General features: G+C 48.5%; 1 protein-coding gene across 2 annotated transcripts in view; it reads left to right on the forward strand.

Moving 5' to 3' along the window:
• The window catches only part of LOC121550703 (melanophilin-like), a 167270-nt gene that overhangs the window by 49190 nt on the left and 103377 nt on the right, over positions 1-14703 (forward strand). For both annotated transcript variants that reach the window (XM_041863064.2, XM_041863070.2), the window contains exons 4-5: positions 2608-2747; positions 8816-8857. In XM_041863064.2, coding sequence (XP_041718998.1) covers positions 2608-2747; positions 8816-8857 — 182 coding nt within the window. The remainder of the gene's footprint in view (positions 1-2607; positions 2748-8815; positions 8858-14703) is intronic.

A 14703-nucleotide genomic window follows, 5' to 3' on the forward strand; every position in this document is an offset into this window, starting at 1 on the left:
GGTCTGCTGAGGCTGATTTGGCCTTCAGTAGATTGCGGGGTTTGATCACCTCAGCCCCGGTACTGGCTCACCCCGATCCATCACTACCGTTGGTAGTGGAGGTGGATGCGTCCGAGGTAGGGATAGGAGCTGTCTTATCCCAACGCTCGGGCACGCCACCCAAGTGCCTTCTTTTCTAAGAAGCTCAGCTCGGCAGAGCAGAACTACGGCGTTAGTGATCGGGAGCTGCTGGCTGTTGTCCGAGCATTGACGGCGTGGAGACATTGGCTCGAAGGGACGAAACACCCTTTCCTCGTCTGGACAGACCACCGTAACCTGGAGTACATTCGGGCAGCGAGGAGGCTGAATCCTCGCCAGCCCAGGTGGACCCTCTTCTTCACCCGGTTTGATTTCACACTCTCATACATTCCGGGTACAAAGAACGTAATGGCAGACACGCTGTCTCGGCTGTATGACACAAAGGAGAGGCCCAGAGACAACACCCCCATACTCCCGGCCTCATGCATTGTGGCGCCGGTAGTATGGGCGATGGACGCAGATATAGCGCAGGCATTACGCACAGATCCATCTCCACCATAGTGTCCAGCTGGGCTGCAGTACATGCCTGCGCTTATCCGTGATCGTCTGATCTACTGGGCACACACGTCACCTTCCTCTGGTCATCCAGGTATCGGTCGTACAATGCGCTGCCTGACCGAGAAGTACTGGTGGCCTACCTTGGCAAAGGACGTGAGGGTGTATGTTTCCTCATGCTCAGTGTGCGCCCAGTTTAAGGCACCTAGGCACCTCCCAGCGGGTAAGCTACAACCTTTACCAGTTCCACAATGACCATGGTCTCACCTGAGTATTGATTTTCTCACTGATCTTCCCCCCTCCCAAGGTAACACCACTTTCCTGGTCGTTGTGGACCGCTTTTCAAAGTCCTGCCACCTCCTTCCTCTGCCCGGTCTCCCCACGGCCATACAAAATGCGGAGGCTCTGTTTACTCATGTCTTCTGGCACTACGGGGTACCAGAGGATATAGTGTCCGACAGAGGTCCCCAGTTCACGTCTAGAGTCTGGAAGGCGTTCATGGAACGTCTGGGGGTCTCGGTCAGCCTGACCTCTGGATTTCACCCCGAGAGTAATGGGCAGGTGGAAAGGGTGAATCAAGATGTGGGTAGGTTCCTGCGGACCTACTGTCAGGACCGGCCGGGGGAGTGATCGGTGTATGCTCAGAACTCTCTCTGCCACTCCTCCACTAACCTAACACCCTTCCAATGTGTTTTGGGTTACCAACCGGTCCTGGCACCGTGGCACCAGAGCCAGACCGAGGCTCCTGCGGTGGATGACTGGTTTCGGTGCGCGGAGGAGACTTGGGATGCTGCCCAGATTCGCCTCCAGCGCGCTGTGCGTCATCAGAAGGCCAACGCTGACCGCCACCGCAGGGAGGCCCCGGTGTTCGTATCGGGGGATCGGGTCTTGCTTTCGACCCGGATTCTGCCCCTCCGTCTGCCCTGCCGGAAGCTGAGCCTGCGGTTTGTGGGGCCATTTAAAGTCCTGAGGAGAATAAACGAGGTGACATACAGGTTGTTACTCCCCCTGATTACCGTATTAAACCCTCAGGCCGGTGGTAGCTGGTCCGCTCCAGGAGTCTGAGGTATGGGAGGTTCCTCCACCTCCTCTGGACATTGAGGGGGCCCCAGCGTACTCGGTCCGTTCCATCCTGGATTTGAGGCGTCGGGTGGGGGGCCTCCAGTATCTCGTGGAGTGGGAGGGGTACGGTCCGGAGGAACGGTACTGGGTCCCAAGGCGGGACATCCTCGATCCCTCCCTTCTGAGGGATTTCCACCGTCACCATCCGACTCGCCCTGCTCCGCGTCCTCCTGTTTTCGGCGTTCGTCGTGACTGGAGTACAAGCTGCTGCCGATCCCATTCTCATCACTCCACTTGTCATTTCTTGTCAATCACACACACCTGGTGCTCATTCCCCTAATTAGTATGTGTATAAGTGTTCCCTCTGTTCCCCTTGTCTTTGTGAGTGATTGTTTGTTGTGAGAGCGTGTAGCTCGGTTGAGCTACTATTCACTGTGTTTATGCCAAGGTGAATGTTTTCCCTTGTAATAGTTTCGTTTGACGCTTGGGGCGTTTGATTTATGTAAACGGAATAAACTCTGGACTTCGGTATTTTACCTCCTGCGCCTGACTCCTTCATTCACACCTCGTCACAATTATTCTGACATTTCACATTCTTAAAATAAAGTGGTGATCCTAACTGACCTAAGACAGGAAAGTTTTACTAGGATTAAATGTCAGGAATTGTGAAAAACTGAGTTTAAATGTATTTGGCTAAGGTGTATGTGAACTTCCGACTTCAACTGTATGTAGATATCTTTGTTAGAAAGAATACTATATTTCCCTTGACGTAGTGATGTGTCAATTTAAAAAAAAGTCTCAACATATACCCCAAGAACAGCTGCTTCAGATTTAAACCTTGGAGCCATACAGTAATTTACAGTGTTTATCTATTGAGTCTATGTCAATGTCTGTCCCTGTTCTGTCCATCCGTCTGTCTGTATAGCCAGTCACATATGCTTATTGAAGTCCTCTCTCTCTCTCTCTCTCCAGGGTCCTCAAGATTGGCACTTTGGAGTGGTACCATGAGAATGTGCGCTCCCGTTTCAAGCGCTTTGGCAGTGCCAAGGTGATGCGCTCGCTCTACAAGAGGTTGAGTGGCGATCTCAGCGCCTCCCAGAGTGACCTGAGAGGTGGGTACTATGGATTCCATGCCCACACCTGAACAAGCCCTTAGTAGACCACATCACCTCTATATAAACCCTTAGGAAACCCCATAGCACATGGCAGCAGTGCTACAGAGCCCACTGGGTACAGTAGGGAGTTTATTGTTGCTCAAGGTCTGCTGAAGCTTATTGTTCTAAATCCACAATAAATGAAAAGCTTTCTAGAGACACAGCTGCTTTATACAGTGGCTGAATGTTAATAATCTCTTGTCATGATGGATGGAATGTATATACTGTAGGCTGCATCTATGGTATGGAAAAGATCACCCATAATGATTACAATGTCAGGCCATGTCAGGTCAGTGTTGTGGTGTATGCATCACCATGTTAATTCTGGAATCGGAAAATTGTTTAAATCACTGGTCGTTATTTTTTGTGAACACTACTCATAAAATTATGGTGTTTATAACAGCCTATGCAGGCATCCCTTCTCAACTTACCATTTAAACTCCATAAATCCAACATTTGCATGGTATCTAACGCAGGAGCTTTTGTAATCTGTTAAAGTAACATTTTATCCATCTTTGCATAATGCTTTTTGGGTGTGTGGAAGATTTATATGCAAACTTTACTGGAGTGATACACATTACTAATTTGTCCCACTCTGTGAATTCTGAATCATAGCAAATAAGTTTATCTTTCTTTCTCTCTTTTCAGCCAGTAAGCCCTTCTCAGGGAGCTGCCTGCCAAATAGGACAGAGGGACTTAGTATTTTCCATATTTTCTGTTTTTCCGGCTCTGGCTTCCTACAACTGTGTGTGTGGAGCCGTGTTAAGAGTACTGCAGCACACAAAGGCCTGGATTCGATCTAAATGTCATGCCATTTTGTCCTCCACTGACTAGCAATGTTATAGAAATGTTGCCTCCGTTGGTCCCTTTATGACGCGGTCAGTTCCAGACGTTGCCTACGTTACCAGACATATTTACATAGCAATGAAACGCTTTGTGTATGTTTGTCTGACATGTTTAAAGTTTAACACAGTGACGATTGGGTTTAATCAAAGCAAAACTGACATTTTATTTGCCTGATGTTAACTGTACAATGGAGCTTATCTGCTAGCAACACCCAAGGCATCTTTAAAACGATGAGACCTATTACGTATTGGCCCTGATGAGTTTGTGACGTTGCTTAAAGGAAAAGTAAATCATGCAAATATGAATTATAGCGAAAAAAAGCAGAGTCACAATGGAGGATTGTGGGGAGGGTGCGGAGGCAGCTGGTTTGCTCGGTCCAGCGGTCCGTATGATCGCATGATCACATGTCTCGCTCTGTGTCTGGAATTTCATGTCTCTGGTTGATCCAGTCATGCAGGGTTCAATTGGCCAGATATAGGGCAAAAGAGAACAAAGACACCGGTTTTCCTTTTTGTTAAATTATTAACACGAATTTGGGCAAATGTACATGCACACGTATTGAATGTATAGATATATACAGAAACACCCACACCTACAAATACACATACAAACAGATGTATACACAGTCTATACAGAGTCCACACGCAAGCATGTACCAGTGTGTGACGAGGTGTGAAAGAAGGAGTCAGGCGCAGGAGGTAAAATAACGAGGGGTGGCAGCCTCGGCGGAAGTCGTGACAGTACCCCCCACCCCTGACGCGCGGCTCCAGCAGTGCATCGACCCCGGCCTCGGGGACGGCCAGGAGGACGCGGAGCAGGGCGAGTTGGATGGCGATGGTTGAAATCCCTCAACAGGGAGGGTTCGAGGATATCCCGCCTTGGGACCCAGCACCGTTCCTTCGGACCGTACCCCTTCCACTCCATGAGATACTGGAGGCCCCCCACCCGACGCCTCGAATCCAGGATGGAATGGACCGAGTACGCCGGGGCCCCCTCAATGTCCAGAGGAGGTGGAGGAACCTCCCGTACCTCAGACTCCTGGAGCGGACCAGCTATCACCGGCCTGAGGAGAGACACATGAAACTAGGGGTTAATACGGTAATCAGGGGGGAGTAACAACCTGTGTGTCACCTCGTTTATTCTCCTCAGGACTTTAAACGGCCCCACAAACCACGGGCTCAGCTTCCGGCAGGGCAGGCGGAGGGGCAGAATACGGGTCGAGAGCCAGACCCGATCCCCTGGTACAAACACCGGGGCCTCCCTGCGGTGGCGGTCAGCGTTGGCCTTCTGACGACGCACGGAGCGCTGGAGGTGAACGTGGGCAGCGTACCAAGTCTCCTCCGTGCGCCGAAACCAGTCATCCACCGCGGGAGCCTCAGTCTGGCTCTGGTGCCACGGTGCCAGGATCGGTTGGTAACCCAAAACACATTGGAAGGGTGTTAGGTTAGTGGAGGAGTGGCGGAGAGAGTTCTGAGCATATTCTGCCCATGGCAGGAACACCGACCACTCCCCCAGCCAGTCCTGCCAGTAGGTCCGCAGGAACCTACCCACATCTTGATTCATCCTTTCCACCTGCCCATTGCTCTCGGGGTGAAAACCAGAGGTCAGGCTGACCGAGACCCCCAGACATTCCATGAATGCCTTCCAGACTCTAGACATGAACTGGGGACCTCGGTCGGACACTATATCCTCTGGTACCCCGTAGTGCCAGAAGACATGAGTAAACAGAGCCTCCGCAGTTTGTAGGGCTGTGGGGAGACCGGGCAAAGGAAGGAGGCGGCAGGACTTTGAAAAGCAGTCCACAACGACCAGGATAGTGGTGTTACCTTGGGAGGGGGGTAGATCAGTGAGAAAATCAATACTCAGGTGACACCATGGTCGTTGTGGAACTGGTAAAGGTTGTAGCTTACCCGCAGGGAGGTGCCTAGGTGCCTTACTCTGGGCGCACACTGAGCATGAGGAAACATACACCCTCACATTCTTTGCCAAGGTAGGCCACCAGTACTTCTCGGTCAGGCAGCGCATTGTACGACCGATACCTGGATGACCAGAGGAGGGTGACGTGTATGCCCAGTAGATCAGACGATCACAGATAAGCGCAGGCACGTACTGCAGCCCAGCTGGACACTGTGGTGGAGATGGATCTATGCGTAATGCCTGCGCTATATCTGCGTCCATCGCCCATACTACCGGCGCCACAATGCATGAGGCCGGGAGTATGGGGGTGTTGTCTCTGGGCCTCTCCTCTGTGTCATACAGCCGAGACAGTGCGTCTGCCTTCACATTCTTTGTACCCGGAATGTATGAGAGTGTGAAATCAAACCAGGTGAAGAATAGGGCCCATCTGGCCTGGCGAGGATTCAGCCTCCTCGCTGCCCAAATGTAGTCCAGGTTACGGTGGTCTGTCCAGACGAGGAAAGGGTGTTTCGCCCCTTCGAGCCAATGTCTCCACACCGTCAAAGCTCGGACAACAGCCAGCAGCTCCCGATCACCAACGCCGTAGTTCTGCTCTGCCGAGCTGAGCTTCTTAGAAAAGAAGGCACAGGGGCAGAGCTTGGGTGGCATGCCCGAGCGTTGGGATAAGACAGCTCCTATCCCTACCTCGGACGCATCCACCTCCACTACGAACGGTAGTGATGGATCGGGGTGAGCCAGTACCGGGGCTGAGGTGAACAGACCTCGCAATCTACTGAATGCCAAATCAGCCTCAGCAGACCAGTGGAGCTGGAACGGCCCACCCTTCAACAAGGAGGTAATGGGAGCTGCGACCTTGCCAAAGCCCCAAATAAACCTTCGATAGTAGTTGGCAAAACGAAGGAAGCGCTGCACCTCCTTACCGTGGTTGGAGTCGGTCAATGCACGGGTGTAAACCGCCATCTTTCTTCTTCACAAAGAAGAAACTCGAGGAGGGAGGTGAAGTGGAGGGACAAATATATACCCCTGGCGCAGGGACTCGGTGGGAATGCGCACGGTGGGGGTACCGTCTGGACTTTCCACCATGGTGGAACCACGGAAACACCTAGACACCTACCCAGACACTCATGCGACCACCCCGTAAGAACCCTCTGCGGCCATGAGAAATTGGGGTTGTGAAGTGCTAACCACGGGATATCCAAGACTACAGGGTAAGCAGGAGACTCAATCATAAAGGTGATCTGCTAAACATGTGTCTCCTGCGTAATCATGGTGACTGGTACCGTAACCTCCTTAACCAACCCGGACACTAATGTGCTAGTGCTCTGATGGGGAGTGGAATGGTTAGGGGAACCAATGAAATGCCTTGACGGTGTGCAAATGCCCTGTCCATAACATTCCCAGCTGCGCCTGAATCGACTAACACCTTACACTGGGAACCTACCAAGTGATCGGGAAAGGTGATAGATAAAGTACAGTGCGCCGCAAAGGGCTCTGAACATGTTTGGGTGTTCGTTACCTGGGGTGATGTGTGAGTACCCTGCCTACTGCCTCCAGACCCAAAAGAACGTTGACTGCGACGTGAGGTGGTTGTCCCTTTGTGCCACCAGAGTGGCACTGTCGCTGTCCTCCTGCGCTCTCTCGACCGGCGGTTCCCCTCAGCTCCATCTGCTCGGGGTCAGAGTCATCTGGAGTGGGAACGGGCAGACCCCTACCAGGACGTCCTCTGGCTGCTAGCAGATTGTCCAGCCGGATGGCCATGTCCACCAGTTCGAAGAACGATAGCATGGCATCCCGGCAGGCTAGCTCCCGTCGGACGTCCTCCCTTAGGTGGCACCGGAAATGGTCTATCAGGGCCCGCTCATTCCACCCGGACCCCGCTGCCAGCATCAGGAACCCCAGCGCGTAGTCCTGAGCGGTCCTCGTCCCCTGCCTCAGATGAACCAGTCGTTCGCCTGCCTCTCAACCCTCAGGTGTTTGATCAAAAACGGCCCGAAAGAGGTAAGCAAACTCCACGTAGTTCTCCAACGTGGTACCTCCCTCGTTCCACACCACATTGGCCCACTCCAGGGCTCTCCCACAAAGTCAGGAAACGAGGACGGATACCTTCTCCCGCTCCCCAGGCTCCGGCCTGATGCTGGAGAAATACAACTCCAGTTGGAGTAGGAATCCCTTACATCGCGCTGCAGTCCCATCAAACGCCGGTGGCCAGGATATCTGGATCCCTCCAGGGGCTGGGGTGTAGGTGGCTGGATCCGGTTGACCAGCTGGTCAACCGATAGATCGGATCCTCTCCTCTCCAGGCGTTCTACCACCTGAAGAACCCGATCCATCGCTTCCCCCAAGCTGGCCAACATCGAGGAATGCTCCTGGACCCTTGCCACAACTCCAGGCATGCGGTCTTCTCCTGCTGACTCCATATCAGATCAGTTGAGTGATTCTGTGACGAGGTGTGAAAGGAGTCAGGCGCATGAGGTAAAGTCCAGAGTTTAATCCGATTGCATAAATCAAACGCCCCAAGCGTCAAACGAAACTGTACAAGGGAAAACATCCACCTTGGCAATAACACAGTGAAATGTAGCTCAACCGAGCTACACGCTCTCACAACAAAATAATCACTCACAAAGACAAGGGGAACAGAGGGAACACTTATACATATATTAATTAGGGAATGAGGACCAGGTGTGTGTGATTGACAAGACATGACAAGCAGAGTGTTGAGAATGGGATCGGCAGTAGCCAGTACTCCGGTGACGACGAACGCCGAAGCCTGCCCGAACCAGGAGGGGGGGCAGCCTCGGCGGAAGTCGTGACACGGTGCGAAAGTATTGCTTCACACACACATGCCGCATACGCCAGAACAGTGTGCATGTGCACACACAAACACACACACACAATCCTTTCTGACAGTGATCCATGAGGCCCCCAAAGCTCAGAGGGTGTCATCCCCACACCACTGTCTTCTGGTGTACAGAGAGACTATGACTAAACTGACGTTGAGACTTTCCATTCTGTTGAGGAGCAAAACGACATAAAGTTTCTTTACGCATGCACAGTACAAGTCTCATTCTTCACATATGAGCATACATTGAAATTAGCAGCTATAGCAACAGTGTATCTTTATGTGTATGTCATCAAGATTATCTCTGATTGTGCATTTATTTACAGAGGAACCAGCATTACTGATGACGTCAGGGACCTTTCCTTTGAATTGTTTGATTTTACCTCAGATAGTTAGTCTTTCTCCCTCTGTCTCTCCCTCCCAGAGCTTCGTGAGGATGACACACACAGCATGCCCGAAAGCCACAGTAAGTAGAGCTCTGTGTATCTGCACAATTCACAAGCACAATGTCTTGGTCCAGTGTCATTCCATAGACACTACCAAGAATGGCTTGTCTCACTGATCACTCACTCACTCCATCCACATGCAGTACAGTATGGGCTTTTCAGACTCAGTCAATTTTAAGGAGTTTGGAATCTGATTTCTTCTGTGAAGCACAAACATATTTTACCCTTTTTCAGTGACTTACAACTTTTCAGGTAATATTTAAAGTGTATGCATTTAACATTTGTAGATAAGGGCAGTCGCTCTGACAGACATTCATATTAACCAGCTAGCTAGAGCAAGATTTGATTATGGCTTAGGAAATCTGATTAGGGTAAATTGAAATGAAGTGGTATTTAATGTTTTTTTTGACTGAAAGAGACCCACGTTGTAGCTCTAGGCAGAGCCGTGGGCACTGTAGCTTGGCCACTTACCAAGCGCCCTTTGGGTTGGCTGGCACAGAGTTTGCCTGTCAAACCCCGACACATTGGTATGTCAACAGGGGTATTAGAGTCCGGGAAGTTTTAGGTCAATTAGAGTCTTATGGAATTTATTAGAGGGTAATTTTGTGAATTTTGTTTGTGTGTGCGCGCACGTGCGTGTGAGAGCATGTGTGAGCATGTGCGTGCGCATGTGTGTTTTTAGAATCTATTGTACCGTTTTTTTGCTGCATGGCCATTAGTTAATGTGCATGATCTTAACATTTACAATCTTGTTTCAGTTTTTAGTTGTTGATTTTTCTGCTGAGCAGAGCAGCTGCTCATCCTTAAATCTTCTCCCACTTAGCATCTATTTTTGTCCCTCACTCTCTCTTTCTCACTCACTCTATTCCTCTCTCTCCCTCTCTCTCTCTCTCTCTCTCTCTCTCTCTCTCTCTCTCTCTCTCTCTCTCTCTCTCTCTCTCTCTCCCGCTCTCTTTCCCACTCCCTGTCTCCTTGTGTCCTCTGATTCAATAAGCGCAGGAACCGGTAGAACAAAATGTTACTGAGCAAAGCAACTCACTCATAAACACACACATAAAAAGAGACTGAGAAACACATTGTGTGCTCGCACTTTACCTCCTTGTGCTGCTTTTATGCTGGCAGACAGAAGAACCATTTGATTTGCTCTCTGACGTGTGTTTCTTAAAAAGGCCACTTAGGTCCTGCACTTCCATTACCTTATCTATTTAGAGAGTTATAAAAAGAAACAAACACTATACAGCTACAACTTTGAAAAGAAAAGCACCTTTGCGCTAATGCTAAATGAGTGTTTGCTAATATGCTAATTTGTTTGGACGTTCAATGCCTTCAGAAAGTATTCATACCCCTTGACTTATTCCACATTTTCTTGTTACATCCTCAATTCAAAAAAATGTTAATAGATTTTTTTCCTCACCCATCTTAACACAATACCAATAATGTCAAAGTGAAAACATGTTTTTAGAAATGTTTGCACATTTATTGAAAATGAAATACAGCAATATCTAGTTTACTGTACATAAGTATTCAACCCACTGAGTCAATACATGGTAGAATCATCCTTGGCAGCAATTACAGCTGTGAATCTTCCTGGGTATGTCTCTAAGAGCTTTTCACGCCTGGATTGTACAATATTTGCCCATTATTCTTTTCAAAATTCTTCAGGCTCTGTCAAATTGTTTGTTGATCATTGCTAGACAACCATTTTCAAGTCTTACCATAGATTTTCAAGCAGACGTACACTACTGTTCAAAAGTTTGGGGTCACTTGGAAATGTCCTTGTTTTCGAAAGAAAAGCTATTTTTGATCAGAAATACAGAGTAGACATGTTTTATGTTGTAAATAGCTATTGTAGCTGGAAACAGCTGATTTTTTTATGGAATATCTACATAGGCGTACAAAGGCCCATTATCAGCATCCATCAGTCCTGTGTTCCAATGGCACGTTGTGTTTGCTAATCCAAGTTTATCATTTTAAAAGGCTAATTGATCATTAGAAAACCCTTTTGCAATTATGCTAGCACAGCTGAAAACTGTTGTGCTGATTAAAGAAGCAATAAAACTGGCCTTCTTGAGACTAGTTGAGTATCTGGAGCAATTGTGGGTTCGATTACAGGCTCAAAATGGCCAGAAACAAATAACTTTCTTCTGAAACTCGTCAGTCTATTCTTGTTCTGAGAAATGAAGGCTATTCCATGCGAGAAATTGCCAAGAAACTGAAGATCTCTTACAACGTTGTGTACTACTCCCTTCACAGAACAGCGCAAACTGGCTCTAACCAGAATAGAAAGAGGAGTGGGAGGCCCCGGTGCACAACTGAGCAAGAGGACAAATACATTAGAGTGTCTAGTTTGAGAAACAGGCACCTCACAGGTCCTCAACTGGCAGCTTCATTAAATAGTACCCGCAAAACACCAGTCTCAACGTCAACAGTGAAGAAGTGACTCCGGGATGCTGACCTTCTAGGCAGAGTTGAAAAGAAAAAGCCATATCTCAGACTGCCCATCTTAATCTTTTCTTTTTATTGGCCAGTCTGAGATATGGCTTTTTCTTTGCAACTCTGCATCCCGGAGTCGCCTCTTCACTGTTGACGTTGAGACTGGTGTTTTGCGGGTACTATTTAATGAAGCTGTACAGGCTTCCTTCTTTTCACTCTGTCAATTAGGTTTGTATTTTGGAGTAAATATAATGTTGTATCCATCCTCAGTTTTCTCCTATCACAACCATTAAACTCTATAACTGTTTTAAAGTCAGCATTGGACTCATGCTGAAATCCCTGAGCAGTTTCATTCCTCTCCAGCAACTGAGTTAGGAAGGATGCCTGCATCATTGTAGTGACTGGGTGTATTGATACACCATCCAAATTGTAATTAATAACTTCACCATGCTCAAAGGGATATTCAATTTCTTCTACCAATAGGTGCCCTTTGCGAGACATTGGCAAACCTTCCTGGTCTTTGTGGTTGAATCTGTGTGTGATATTAACTGCTCGATTGAGGGACCTTACAGATAATTGTATGTGTGGGGTACAGAGATGGGGTTGTCATTTAAAAATCATGTTAAACACTATTATTGCACACAGAGTGAGTCCATGCAACTTATTATGTGACTTGTTTAGCACATTTTTACTCCGGAACTTATTTAGGCTTGCCATAACAAAGGGATTGAATACTTATTGGCTCAAATCAGAATGCCGCCTGAGGAGATGGCTGCCATTTTACGGCCCACTAACCAATTGTGCTATTATGTGTGTTTTTTCGCGTTATTTCTGCCACCGTCTCTTATGACCAAAAAGAGCTTCTGGATATCAGGACAGCGATTACTCACCTTGTATTGGACAAAGATGTTTTCTTCAATGAGTCGGACGCGAAGGATATTCTACAGACACCCGACAAGGCCCAAATCCCTGTCATTCGCATGAGAAAGAGACAGAGATATTGTGGACGTAGGTCGGGGTGCCTTGTAAGGATCCGACAGCGAGTGAGGAATCTGCCACTTCCATCAGTCCTATTAGCCAAAGTACAATCATTGGAAAACAAAATGGACGACCTAAGATCAAGGACATTCAAAACTGTAATATCTTATGTTTCACCGAGTCATGGCTGAACGACGACATTGATAACATACAGCTGGCGGGATATACGCTACATCAGCAGGATAGAACGTCTGGTAAGACAAGGGGTGGCGGTCTGTGTATTTTTGTAAACAACAGCTGATGCACGAAATCTAATACTAAGGAAGTTTCAAGGCTTTGCTCGCCTGAGGTAGAGTATCTCATGATAAGCTGTAGACCACACTATTTACCAAGAGAGTTTTCTAATATATTTTTTGTAGCTATCTATTTACCACCACAAACTGATGCTGGCACTGAGATTGCACTCATTGAGCTGTATAAGGCCATAAGCAAACATGAAAATGCTCATCCAGAGGCAGCTCTCCTAGTGGCTGGGGACTTTAATGGAGGGAAACTTAAATCCGTTCTACCTCATTTCTACCAGCATGTTAAATGTGCAACCAAAAGAAAAAAAACTCTATACCAACTTTAGTCCACACACAGAGACGCGTACAAAGCTCTCCCTTGCCCACCATTTGGCAAATCTGACCATAATTCTATCCTCCTGATTCCTGCTTATAAGCAAAAACTAAAGCAGGAATCACCAGTGACTCGGTTAATATGGAAGTGGTCAGATTACGCAAATGCTAAGCTACAGGACTGTTTTGCTAGCACAGACTGGAATACGTTCCGGGATTCTTCTGATGGCATTGAAGAGTACACCACATCAGTCACTGGCTTCATCAATAAGTCAATCAATGATGTCATCCCCACAGTGACCGTCCGTACCCCAACCAGAAGCCATGGATTACAGGCAACATCCGCACTGAGCTAAAGTGTAGAGCTGCCGCTTTCAAGGAGCGGGACTCTAACCTGGATGCTTATAAGAAATCCCGCTATGCCCTCCGATGAACCATCAAACAGGCAAAGAGTCAATACAGGACTAAGATTGAATCGTACTACACCGGCTCCGATGCTCGTCGGATGTGGCAGGGCTTGCAAACTATTACAGACTACAAAGGGAAGCACAGCCGCGAGCTGCCCAGTGACATTAGCCTACAAGATGAGCTAAATCACTTCTATGCTCGCTTCGAGGCAAGCAACACTGAAGCATGCATGAAAGCATCAGCTGTTCCAGATGACTATGTGATCACGCTCTCCATAGCCGATGTGAGTAAAACTTTTAAGCAGGTCAACATTCACAAGGCCGCAGGGCCAGATGGATTACCAGGACATGTACTCCGAGCATGTGCTGACCAACTGGCAAGTGTCTTCACTGACATTTTCAACATGTCCCTGACTGAGTCTGTAATACCAACATGTTTCAAGCAGATCCCCATAGTGCCTGTGCCCAAGAACACTAAGATAACCTGCCTAAATGACTACCGACCCGTAGCACTCACGTCTTTAGCCATGAAGTGCTTTGAAAGGCTGGTCAAGGCTCATATCAACAACATTATCCCAGAAACCCTAGACCCAATCCAATTTGCATACCGCCCCAACAGATCCACAGATGATGCAATCTCTATTGCACTCCACACTGCCCTTTCCCACCTGGACAAGAGGAACGCCTACGTGAGAATGCTAGTCATTGACTACAGCTCAGCGTTCAACACCATAGTGCCCTCAAAGCTCATCACTAAGCTAAGGACCCTGGGACTAAACACCTCCCTCTGCAACTGGATCCTGGACTTCCTGACGGGCCGCCCCCAAGTGGTAAGGGTAGGTAACAACACATCTGCCACTCTGATCCTCAACACGGGGGCCCCTCACGGGTGCGTGCTCAGTCCCCTCCTGTACTCCCTGTTCACCCATGACATGGCCAGGCACGATCATTAACACCATCATTAAGTTTGCCTACATGGAGGAGGTCAGAGACCTGGACATGTGGTGCCAGGATAACAACATCTCCCTCAACGTGATCAAGACAAAGGAGATGATTGTGGACTACAGGAAAAAAAATAGGTTTGAGCACGCCCCCATTCTTGTCGACGGGGCTGTAGTGGAACAGGTTGAGAGCTTCAAGTTCCTTGGTGTCCACATCACCAACAAACTATCATGGTCCAGACACACCAAGTCAGTCATGAAGAGGGCACGACAACGCCTAGTCCCCCTCAGGAGACTGAAAAGATTTGGCATGGGTCCTCAGATCCTCAAAAATTTATATAGCTGCACCATCGAGAGCATCCTGACTAGTTGCATCACCACCTGGTATGGCAACTGCTCGGCCTCCGACCGCAAGGCACTACAGAGGGTAGTGCATACGGCCCCGTACATCACTGTGGCCAAGCTTCCTGCCATCCAGGACCTCTATACC

The sequence above is a fragment of the Coregonus clupeaformis genome, chromosome 4, assembly GCF_020615455.1.
Source record: "Coregonus clupeaformis isolate EN_2021a chromosome 4, ASM2061545v1, whole genome shotgun sequence".
Lineage (NCBI taxonomy): Eukaryota > Metazoa > Chordata > Actinopteri > Salmoniformes > Salmonidae > Coregonus > Coregonus clupeaformis.